Source organism: Gymnoscopelus microlampas, assembly GCF_963454915.1.
Source record: "Gymnoscopelus microlampas genome assembly, chromosome: 22".
Classification (NCBI taxonomy): domain Eukaryota; kingdom Metazoa; phylum Chordata; class Actinopteri; order Myctophiformes; family Myctophidae; genus Gymnoscopelus; species Gymnoscopelus microlampas.
This window is the reverse complement of record NC_139959.1, coordinates 21252704-21265437: the sequence shown is the minus strand read 5'-3', so window position 1 is coordinate 21265437 and position 12734 is coordinate 21252704. Positions and strand designations below refer to the sequence as shown.

Genomic DNA, 12734 nt, shown 5'->3' with positions numbered 1-12734 from the left:
GACTTGACTTATTTGATGTATAGGTCAGTGTTAAAAACAACAACCCTTCTTATGAATTATAGTGTCCTCTTGGTACTACAGTATATAACACTATAACAAAACAATACAGAGCAACTCAATCGGTTATCAGTGTTTTCATGGAGTTAGGGCGGGGGGGGGGGGGGGGGGGGGGGCAACATATAAGACACTACAAGGTCCCCACTACAAGAAAGCCTTTACCTAGAAATAACACAAAAGTCAGTTAAAATAACAGACCAGCAACTAAAGGCTGGTTAATAAATAAAAATGAAATAAATACAGAAAATAAATATAGAAAAGAACAGAACAGAAGAGTAATAAACCTATACAACAAACGAGTAGTGCAGGGATGTTTGTGCGCGTGCGTGCACTAGTGAGGTCATTACAGAGCAATCTCCATGATAAAAGGGTACTACTTTACTTACACATTGCCAAAGGTGAACGCCAATGTGTCAATAGAGGTGTAGATCTCACTGAAGAGATTCCGCTTGTTCTCCTCGTTCACCTCCTTGAAGTTCACCCCTGCAAAGAAAGAAAGACAGGGCAAGCTCAGCCGGCGGCGGGAAAAGTCATCTAGCGCTGTGGTTCTCAACCTTTTCAGGCCGCGACCCCCCAAAAGAATCATAATTTGAACTGGAGACCCCCCACCCTTACAAGCACTTGGAATTGTAGGAGTTGAGGCATCACATTTAGTTTGACTCGGTTCCACAGATATATGTAAGAAATAGCCGATCTACAAGCTCACAACGCCTCGCAACGGAAGGCGTTAAAACTTTAGCCTCTTTGCTATATTATTTGACAATTTGGCCAATGTTTGACCAGTTTTTAAAGTATCATTTGTTGATTACGTTTGACGCAGTAATGGTCTTATTTTTTATATTTCTTAAATTTTCTGGGGGGTGTTAAAAAGGTCTTCAAAGTCCTTAAATTGTCACTTCACCGTCATCTAGGGACCCCATCCCCAAAATCGTGTGGGGAGTGGGATGCCCCCTGGGGGTCCCAACCCACAGGTTGAGAACCACTGAGATTCTAGTCGAAACGGTGACACAATTCATTTACACCTCTCGAAAAACGTGACGACATCCTGCTGATTGTCATGGACTTGGTCACACATAGTGGAAATACAGATGCCAACATATGTAATCACCCAGATGCCAACATATTTAATCACCACATTAAAGGGCTGTGACTCATGACCTTGTTCTATGGGAACAAAGTATGGAGTCAGTGGAAATGAAAGTGAGTCACCCTGGAGCTATGGGGACATTTCTCACTTCCTATCTGGCATGTTGTGTGTGGGAATCTTGAAAAGCAAGTGTCTGTATGTCCTCGGGCAGACAACTTTTTTTTTTTAATTTTCTTGAATGAAATCTCTATTTCAGTGGTTCTCAAACTTTTTCATGTCAAGGACCCCCAAAATGAGATGTATTTGGATGCGGACAAAACTCTTTTCAGATGGGGGGTGTGCAGCCAAATACATTATCAATTTGGGGGTCCTTGGCACGAGAATGTTTGAGAATCACTGCTCGTACCGTTCAATCAGAGACGTCGGGCACACAGACAAATAGGTGAGTGTCCATGTTTGGACGTTATCAGTTTGAGGCGAACTTCCTGCTCCAAGTCTAAACATCATGATGAATGAAAGATAAAACCGGAGGGCGAAAACAGCAATATAAATATGTCTGTAATCAGTGTACTCACATGACAAAACTTCCTGCTCTGACTGTGGCCAAAGAGAAAATAAAACTAGCGGTAAGTTAAGTGGCAACGCCAGCGAGTAACCCATTGACGTCACTGAATGACCTGTCTCCTGCTAGTCTCCTCTTCTAGAGCAGTGCTTCTCAAACTTTGTCAATGACCCCCAAATGAAAACGTATTTGTCCGCAGATCCTGATCTGAAAATATTTACTGCCCGGCACCCCCATACAAGATTTGTGTTGTTTATTAATGTTTAAAATATATTCCACATTTTTCAAAACGTTTCACGATTATAGATCTATAAGCTCACAACGTGTCACAATCCCCCTCAAGGACCCCACTTTGTGAACCACTGTTCTAGAGTGCAAAGACCTGACCTGGGTAAAGACATTCCGAACGGCTACACTAAGCTTGATATGAAGAGTTGTTTTGTCTAGCATGTCGCTTTGGCTGATATTCAACCAATGATTTCACACAGTAGAACACAGTCACTGCAAATATATGTGAGCAGTCAGAAAGATCTGATCTTGAATTTGGCTGAAATGCAGAACAATGAGACACAGACACGTTTAAATAAGCATAAGCAACCTAGGTTTACAGAGAGAGCTCTACAGCAGTGTTTCAATAAGCAACATGGGTTTCTATAGCATTGGTTCTCAACATGGGTTCCGGGGACCACCAAGGGTCCTTGCGGGGGTTCCCAGCTAAATGTATTAATATAGCATCACAACCATTTTAACCACTTTATACATATTTTATACTTTTGGCTATTAAAAAATAGCAGATATACAAGCTCACAGCTGTGAGCTTGTATATTGTATACAGTATCTGCTATTTTTGAACATTTTTGAAAACTATTTTTGAAAATGTTTAGAAACTTTTGAATATTTATTTTTTAACATGCGTCTTCTCTTCTGGGGGTCCCTGGCACAAAACATTTTCAGATGGGGGTCCGCGGCCAAATACATATCAATTTGGGGGAAGAACCACCAACCATCGTCTCTGTTGGGTAGAAACCTCATATGTCCAAAACTGTTACTATTCAGGATTCAAACTCGAAAACAGCAAAAGTAGCAGATCTGCAAGCTCAAAACGCGTCGCGTTGTGGATCTGCTACTCTTGATGCTTTTGTGTGACACTGTAGGATGATCAAGTAGGACATTAATTTACGAAAAAAAACACAAAAGCTTAGAATATGGAGATAAGAGGTTTCTGCCCGACAGCAACGATGTATAAACCCCTCTGTCACCACTTACCTAAACCTGGGAGGTATTCCTATTCAATGACTAAGGCCCTCAGCATCCAGTCCTTTTCAGATGATCCAACAGTGTGACAAATAGCACAACCACAAACTCAACAACGTCTCTCTTCAGCATTGCTCGTGCTCACTGGCAGTTACCCCCCCTTGACTGTGACTATTAGCAGTTACTATGGTGGTGGTTGACTAGGAAACCTGCCTCTTTCTCTTGTCCAGAAAGAATGAATGAGAAGTCCACTGTAGTAGAGACCAGGTAACCACCTTCTTCGGGTTGGTGGGCCCAAACCATAACCTCCTTTTTCCAAGAAGTCTTTGAAAATTCCCCGATCAGCACCGCTCGAGATTTCTTCCTGAAGTTCAAGCCAGAGGAGACGGTAATAAAAGGCCCTCTCTGAGGAGCGTCGACAAAACTTTTCCAGGGAATCGGATGGGGGTCTCACTCACCTCCCTGGGGGAAGCTTCTGTAAAAAGGCGGACTAGCTAAAACTTCCACTATGCCGAAGAACGTTACCAAAAAAAAAAACTCTAACGTCTGTTACGTACATCTCCTCCTCTTCACTGCCTCCCCCCACCATGTATACCCCCCCCCCCCCACACCCCCCCATACAGGACATCCTGAGCCTCTCTAGAACACAATGCCAACACTCCGCTCAGGCCCCAACCAGCGGTCCAAACGTGGAAGTTACATCATCGGGCAAAAATGGCATTGTTTCACACTGGGAGAGAGAGAGAGAGAGAGAGAGCACCACAACACTCCTGTAACACACTCGTCAGATAGATAGAGAGACCCCCGATCGAGGATTTGTGGGTGGGCCTGGTCAAACACGTAATATTGATCGGCATTTGGAGGCAATAATCACGACAGCGTCATTGACCACAGAGTGAATTCATTCAGTAAGCACTTTCAACCCCGCCATCCCCATTTTGGGCACATCAACGTTTTCAATAAAAGACAAAATCGCAGATCTACAAGCTCTCGACGTGTCCAATCGTGCCGCAGCGAGAGCTTGTAGATTGGCAATTTTCCGCTATTAGTCGTACAACAAAGTAGCTTAAGGGGTTAAGGGCGAGTTAGGTCCATCTCCCTAACTGACCAATTGAATTGATAACAATTATATCGCTGTTGTCAGGCAGAAACCTCTAATCTCCATATTTCAACTTTTTGTGTTTCTTCGAAAATTAATGGCACACATGTCCATCAGAAGTAGCAGATCTACAAGCGAGACACGTGGCGTGAAACGTGGCGCGAAGCGACGCGCTTCGAGCTTGTAGATCTGCTACTTTTGCATTTTTTTTATTTGAATCCTGAAAAGAAACAGTTTTGGACAGGTTTCCACGCGACAGAGACAATATATATATATATTTCTATTACTACTACAACAAAGGATAACATCATAGAAATCAGTCGGAATTAGCTGAAAATGAAGCGCCAAAACATCATCATAACTCAGGTTGTACTTTCCCACCAAACAGAGGTGTTGAAGTGGAAATGTATATAGGCCTGTGTTACTGCTCCTCTCTCTGGAGAGCAGCCAGGGGGCTGTGAATAAACTCACAGCCCCCTGGCTGTAAGGGGCTGAGTTAAGCCTGGTCTAAAAAAGCTAAATCCACCAGGCCAACAGGTGGGCAGGCTCCCAGACCACGCGAGTGTGTGTGTGTGTGTGTGTGTGTGTGTGTGTGTGTGTGTGTGTGTGTGTGTGTGTGTGTGTGTGTGTGTGTGTGTGTGTGTGTGTGTGTGTGTGTGTGTGTGTGTGTGTGTGTGTGTGTGTGTGTACCCTCCCTTGCGCCCATGCATACACACGAGAGGAGAGAGAGAGGGAGAGCTTTATCTTTCCATCCAAGCTGCGCAGCAACCTAGATATTCTACATTCTCTTATTTAATCGCCCTACCTGCGAGGATTATTTTAGTATCACTTTACATAGTAGAGAGTGTGTGTGTGTGTGTGTGTGTGTGTGTGTGTGTGTGTGTGTGTGTGTGTGTGTGTGTGTGTGTGTGTGTGTTCAGCCCAAACTCTAACAATGAAGGAGGTCAGTGTGTGAGAGTGGACTCCCTGATTTAGCCAAGTGTTCATAGGGGTCAGCAAAGTGAGCAGTTCTGGCCACCTAGTGGCTGAAAAAAGGTTACAACCCCTTTGTGTTACTTGCATTGATTGGACACTTAAAAGGAGTAGCTCACCCAAAAAATGACTTATTTTGTAACGATTACTCGGATGGAGACTTCAATTCATACATATGTTTTGTTTTTTATCGCATTCCTAGGCCAATAATTTGATGCCGAGCAGTGGGTTCCGGTAGAAGACACAAAGGAGACTCTTTGTGTCTCCTACCGGAACCCACTGCTCGGCATCAAATTATTGGCTTAGGAATGCGACAAAAAAAAACAAATATCCTTGAATTCAAGTCTCCATGGGGTGAGTCATCTATAGAAAAGAAAACGTTTTGGGGGTGAACTATCCTTTTTTTGTTTTATTTTTATCCCACGATTTTGTAACCCCATTTTTTACACCCATGTGCCAACTGTCTGTGTAATCCTGGGCACTACCTTCCCTCTGCCAACCTAGGGAGGCCAGGGCCGAGCTCATGCCTCCTTCAATGCATGAGAGCCAACTGACCTTCTTATCACCTGACAAGGGAGAGTTTCCCTGGTTGAACATAGCGCGTGGAAGGAACACGTTATTCTAACCAGTTCCTTTCCCCTCCATCAGGCGCCCCGGCTGGCCAGGGGGAGGCAGTATAGTGACCAGGATTACTGCATGTTTTTGTGAGGGTATCTACCCTAGGAGCAAACTATCCCTTTAAAGCAGTGGTACTCAAAGTGGGGTACGGGGAAAAATATCGAAAATGTTGGAATTCAGAGTTTTTCTTTATTCCAACATAAATCTTCATCTTCTGGGGGTCCCTGGCACAAAACGTTTTCAGGTGGGGGTCCGCAGCCAAAAACATATACATTTGAGGGGTCCTTGGCACAAAAAAGTTTGAGAATTACTAATTAAAATTTTCCACATTCAGGACATTCATGTACCAACTGCAACAGCACCTGTGAAAATAAATGGCCGTTGTTAGGCGTGTGCTTCAACATAGTCCATGCTTGTTAATTCATTGTCACTGTCAATAACGGCTAAAACATGTCAAAACAAGTGATGGTATTTTGTTTTATATAAACTCATTTATGTTCACAGACATCTGAAACAACTCCACCTATTCAATGGAATCAACTAAATGCTAACTTAATCCCCAAAGCGTTTATTTATGCCAACTGTGGAGCCATTTCTGTTTCTAGCTGACTGCATAAGGATGTAATTAGCAAATCGTTGTGTCGGGTGGGAACCTCATATGTCCAAAACTGTTACTTTTCAGGGTTCAAATTCAAGAGCAGCAAAAGTAGCAGATCTACAAGCTCGCTTCGCGCCGCATTTCGAGCTTGTGGATCTGCTACTTTTGACGCTGTAGTATGATCAGGTACAGTAGGTTCTTACACAAAAAGTGAAAATATGGAGATAAGAGGTTTCTGCCTGACAGCATCGAAATAATAGCTGCATGATCACAAACACACACATGCACGCGCGCACACACACACACGCGGGCGCACACCCACCCCAAATAATGGACGAGAATGGAATGGCATGTGTGCATGAGCAAATAACACACATGCATGCACACACACACACGTGTACACACACACAATTACTGTACACACACACTTCGGTTCTTCATTAACAGAGAGCTCTGCCAAAAGCGCACGGCAAAGGACCGTGCAGAGCCCTCCTCCTTTGCAATGCAAATGGCGATGACTGGTATAGTACTCATGGGGATTCTTGTGTGACAGCCAGGTGAAGCATTGACCTGTGAGCCAGATCCTAATCTCACAGAAAGGAGAGACCATAGCAGAGAGGAATTCCACAGTCTGCCTCCCTCTGGACGGACGGACACAAGAGCACAAAGACGTCACACCCCCATATGAATGGAAGATGTCTGAGTCATGGATTAAAACAGGGGTCTTCAACGTTTTTCAAGCCAAGCTGAGAGAGAGATGAAGTAGGGACCCCCCACTACATATTGAACTTTTTCATAGATTTAAATTTGTTTGACATGCATTATATTTTCTATGTATATTTTGGATTCATGTTAATGCGGAGTTACTCTGAGGACCCTCTAAAAGGTCCCAGACCCCCATGTTGAAGACCCCTGGATTAAAGCAAAAATACAATCTCATGACTATTTTTTTTTGTTTTTTGTTAGCGCAAGTCCTAATATGCGATTTGTGAAACAGCGTGAAAAGAGCCCATCACACTCATTAGCGTTACATAAACAATTAGCACAATATGCAGAATTTTTATGTTTTGGAAGCCATACAACCAACCAGTTGAAGACATTGCAGATTGATGCTAAAGTCGGCCATACTAGAGTTCTCAACGGGCCTGAAAATTAAAAAAAATTAAGACCCGGCCCTAACTGGCCCTACTGGGCCGGCCCGAAAACGTCGGGTCGGGTTTGGGCAGAATTTGAGAACTCTAGGCCATCTGTACATGCCCTGACAAAAAAAGGATAGTCACTTTGGATCATCAGGATTCTGGAATCCATGCACTGACTGCTAAATAGTATTGATATTATCTATACAGACTTTCAATAGAGACTGCTGCATTATACTGACACTTCTTTCAAGAGGTATTGTGCTTCGAGTCTATCAAACTATTCTGAAACTTTCCCCGGGAAATCTTCTTTCTTCTTTCTTTCTTCAGAATTCTTTGAGAGTTGAAAGAGTGTGAGAGTGTGTGTGTACGAGCGAGTGAGAGAACCAAGATGTGTGTGTGTGTGTGTAAGGTTTCCAGGAGAGAGGCTGTCAAGGGGGGAAAAGGGAGGGAGGAGATAAGACGAGACAGAAAACAGACGAAGAAGAGTGGCGGAGGAGTAGGTGGTTAAGATGCACGTAGAGACCGTGTTTGTGTGTGTGTGTGTGTGTGTGTGTGTGTGTGTGTGTGTGTGTGTGTGTGTGTGTGTGTGTGTGTGTGTGTGTGTGTGTGTGTTTCTATACTTGTGAGGACCAAAACGTATAGTAGAATTTGAGAAATAAGACATAGTGAGCACCGTTTTCCTGGTCCTCACAGGACAAATTGTTACATGGTCAAAGTAGATTTTTAGAGATACATTTACAATTAGAATAAGATTCAAGTTGGGGTTAGCGTTAGGATTAGACATTTAGAAGTTCGGTTTTAGGCTTTAGGTTTACGGGGAAAAAAATCCCCCAAAATTGAAAAAAAATTGCATTAATTAAATCGCTGTCTTAAAATGTTGATGTCCTCACAAGTATAGTATATGTGAGTGTACTCACAAATGTGTGAGTGTGTGTGTGCGCGTGTGTGTGTGTGAGTGTATGAGGGAGGGCCAGGTCATCACGGCTCACCTTTGACCCTGGCGATGACGGTTCCAGCCGCGCTGAGGATGTCCACGGAGTTGAGGCTCTGGTGCTTGGCGATAACAGCCTTGAGGACACGCAGCAGCTCGCCCAGGCGCTCGTGGACGGCCTGGTGAAGACAGTCCTGGTGCTCTGGAAGAAAGAAAGACGCAGAGGACTTTGTCAATGAAACGGGTCAAAGACAGTGTGACCCAATTAGGGATAAAGGGATAATCGAACTTATTGATTTAATCGACTATAATAAAAAAAAATCTTTATAATCGACGATTACAGGGGGTCCCCGGCAAAAGTAGTTAATATAGCAAAGGAAGTCTACCGGTGCGCCTCAGCCTAAAACGGCCAGTCTGGTGCGTCACAGGGGCAGGGACAACAGATGCAAAAGAGATCATAATATGCATCTTACGACACATATTCCTACCAGCTCCAGGGATACTGTTCCACAGCCAACTCTGTATTTATTATTATTGTTTGACAATGAATGTGACAATGAAGGAGGTCACTGTGTGAGAGTGGACTCCCTGATTAAGCCAAGTGTTCATAGGGGTCAGCAAGTGAGCAGTTCTGTGTGAGCTTGTGGATTGGCTATTTTATACTGTGTTTTATAGAGCGTAAGTATAAAACAGGGCTTAACCCATTTAGACCGGGAAAGAATCCCTGTCATTTTCAGAATTCTTTGGCTATTCAAAAAATAGCAGATATACAAGCTTGTAGATCTGCTATATATATATATATTTTCGTGACAATTTCGTGACGATTTGAGTCAAATGTTTGCTTAAAAATATATATATTCAAAGATTTTTTCAAAAATAGCAGATCTACAAGCTCATAGCGTGGCACTCGGTGCCGCGCTATGAACTTGTATATCTGGTATTTTTGAATAGCCAAAGAAATCTAAAATGACAGAGATGCTTTCCCGGATTGAATGGGTTAAGTGCTTAATCAGACAAATTAGGAATGCACGATTAATCAGACATCATATCGGTATCGACCGATGTTGAATAATAATTGATAGCTGCAGCCCTGGTCCAAATACCACCCAGCTGTACCCAAAACCAGTGACACCCAGTTATGTGCAGTGGAGAGAAGAGATTCATGACACACACACCATATTCTCCATATTCGTTTCCATATTCGTTACTACTTTTGCAATTTTTAATTTGAATCCTGAAAAGAAACAGTTTTGGACATATGAGGTTTCCACCCAGTCAATATGTATAATACTTGATTCTAGTCGGTCAATCAAGGCATTCTGCAGTCTGATATGTCTAAATAACCTCATAAATCATATTTCAAATATCAATAAATCATATTTCATGTCATAACAGTTTGAAATGAGCACTTAGGATGCGGTTTGGCATTAAGCCTGTGTCTGTGACTGTGTAACCCTGTCAGGGTTTGTTTTTACCATCTTTAGTTTCTCACAATCTTTTGCCTCTCATAAGGAGGAAAGGGAAGGCACACAATTCTCAAAGCACACATGGGAAGGATGTTGACAAACTAGTTCTCTTGTCACCCGAGATTTACAAGCTTCAAAACAAGATTTTAATAGAGCGGCTCGTAAATAAAGCATTATGTGGAGAAGTCTCTTCTGGCAACTGTTTAGGGTCCACACTATTCTTATAGCTCTCATGTCTTGTATAACACTGTTTCCCAAACAGTGGGTCAGGGCCCATTTGTGGGTTAAGTAAATATCCCTTTATTTTTTGTTTCCTATATTTTGTTTTTAATTATTATTTCAAAGTATTTTCAAAAATCTTTTTGAAAAGAATTTCTTTAAATAAAAACAAATCCCTACATTTTGAAAGAAAAAAGGATTAGTGAAAATAGCCGATCTACAAGTTCACAACTCGGATGCGTTGTGAGCTTGTAGATCTGCTATTTTCACTAGTTTGGGTCCCGGAGATTTCTCTTTTGGGTCTTGAGCTAAAAGGTTTGGGAACCACTGTTGTATAAGACACTTTTTTACAGAAACGTACAGGGCAACTTAAGTAATTTTTTTTGTCTGAGCGCTATGGTTTAATACTTAATGAAGAAGAGACGTGTGGTTTTGTATCAACCAATTTATCTGAGGTGTTTGTATGAAACCAAAGAATGTCACATGGGATTGCAACTAGCAAGCATTAGCCTGACATCATTATACCAAACATGGCCAAATGAGCTAACCTTCTGCTTTACCACCCTATAAAACACAGGAATAAATCACTGGAAGAGGAACCTCTCTCTTGTCCCCTTTACTCCCATTACCATATCCTGAATAGTCTTTCAGTAAAAGAAGAAGAATCGCGACGACGCGACTCACTTTTAAAAAACGGAGAACTGAAAGGAGACAGCAGCAACGCCAACTTTTGGAATAACTTAAAAACAAAAAAGGTGGGCACATTATTGAGTCAATTCAGATAAACTCCATCTTAACTCAAAAGGGGTTTTGTATTGGTTTACACTTGTTACTGAGGGAACCAGGGCAGTCTGTCATGGCCAATCCATTCACACCGTGAATCACGGCAGACCCCTGGTTTCTGTCAACACAGTAGCGGTTGGGCCGGGGTCTGGCGCAACCCGGCGCTCTCATGGAACATAAATCAGCGGTTCTAAAAATGTTTCATGTCGAGGAGGACCCCATGTTAATATCGTTGCTGTCAGGCAGAAACCTCTTATCTCCATACGTAAACGTTTTGTGTTTTTTCGTATATTAATGCCCTGCTTGATCATACTACAGCGTCACACAAAAGCATCAAAAGTAGCAGATCTACAAGCTCGAAACGCGGCGCGAAACGACGCGTTTTGAGCTTGTAGATCTGCTACTTTTGATGATTTTGAATTTGAATCCTGAAAAGTAACAGTTTTGAACATATGAGGTTTCCACCCGACAGAGACAGTGTGTTTGGCCACAGACTCCCCCCCATCTGAAAATATTTTGCACCAGGAACCCCCATACAAGGTTTGTGCTGTTAATATTTCAAACGTATTCAAAGATCCACAAGCTCACAATGCTGCGACGATCAATAGCTATTTTCAAACTGCCGATTTATATAAAAGTGGTTAAACTGATTGTGATGCTATCTTAATTAACACATTTTGCTGAGGACCGCCTGAAGCCCCCTCAAGGACCCCTGGGGGGGGGGGGGGGTTACCGACCTTAGCCTCGCTTTGAGAACCACTGATGTTAACCAGAGGAGGTTGTAAGGTGCAGTTCAGACGCACAACCTTTGCACAAAATTCCTTTTCAGTTCTCGGAAGCTCTATTTTGAACAATCTGCCCACTGATACAAGAGTGTCCATCCTTTACATATTTTAAGATCCAACAATTTATTTTTTATCATGGAAACTCAAACTTATGAACATTTTTAAATAGGCTAAAATGTAGGTTTCTCTAGTGTTCTTGGGTGTTTTTAGGTTTAGGTAAAAAAACTAACACAACTAAGCAATTTTCACTGTTGTTTTTTCTCGTCTTTTGTACTCTTTATGTGTCCTTTGTGTAATGTTTCTTGTTTTCTATACGGGGACTACGTATGGAAACTTGCATTCTTGCTAAATCCGGTGTATTTACACTACATTTTGTATGTAATGTTCATCAATATACGCTGTCCCGTCCCAATAAACGTATAAATACAAATTAAATTAATTAGAAGCACCCATAGGATTTCACAGTCTTTGGCAAACGTACACACAGTGCAGTAGCGAGGGCTCTATAAACTGACACCCTGATCAATGCATGACTAAACATGACTAAACATGACCCAGGTTGATCTTTGGGTAATTAGTGGTAATCCAGTCAGATATGGAAGGTATGTAGTCTATGTACAGTGCGGCAGGAGGATATGAGAGTGCTGTGTTCGAGGGTGAGTCACCATCGCCGCAGGGCAGATTTACACACACAGAACAAGAACATATACACTTTGCTATCAAAGCACCGTGATAAGCAGCGAGGGAGGCGATTGTGTGAGGTCATGCTTGGGAAGCTGATATATCATCGCTGTCGGGTGGAAAACATGTATGTCCAAAACCATTACTTTTTTAATTATTCATAAAATAAAAATAATAATAGTGAAAATAATAACTAATAGAGCCTGCCTGCTTGCTCAGGGGATAAATTGAATCTCGACTATCAGGTCAAAATTGGTGTCAGATCACTGTGTCTAAGTGAGACATGACCTTTGACACCATCTAAATGTCTCAATAGAAGAGCAGGGAGACAAAATACAACCACCCCAATTGTATACATTATATTGTATTAACATACTCTACCATACAGATTGGACAAAATGACATTTTATTCATAAAGAAAAACGTACATACTAGTGTCGCTTTAATTTACGGGGAAAAAGCAACGATATATGAGAAGATGTT

The 12734-nt window shown here is 42.2% G+C and overlaps 1 protein-coding gene across 4 annotated transcripts in view; it reads right to left on the bottom strand.

The window, feature by feature from the left end:
* The window catches only part of arhgap29a (Rho GTPase activating protein 29a), a 65825-nt gene that overhangs the window by 26172 nt on the left and 26919 nt on the right, over window positions 1-12734 (bottom strand). For 3 of the 4 annotated variants that reach the window (XM_084049245.1, XM_084049246.1, XM_084049247.1), the window contains 2 exons: window positions 8376-8519; window positions 444-540 (listed from right to left, as the gene is read on the bottom strand). In XM_084049245.1, coding sequence (XP_083905371.1) covers window positions 444-540; window positions 8376-8519 — 241 coding nt within the window. Of the gene's footprint in view, window positions 1-443; window positions 541-2972; window positions 3128-8375; window positions 8520-12734 lie in introns of those variants that run through there. The other variant, XM_084049248.1, reaches the window with a different exon arrangement.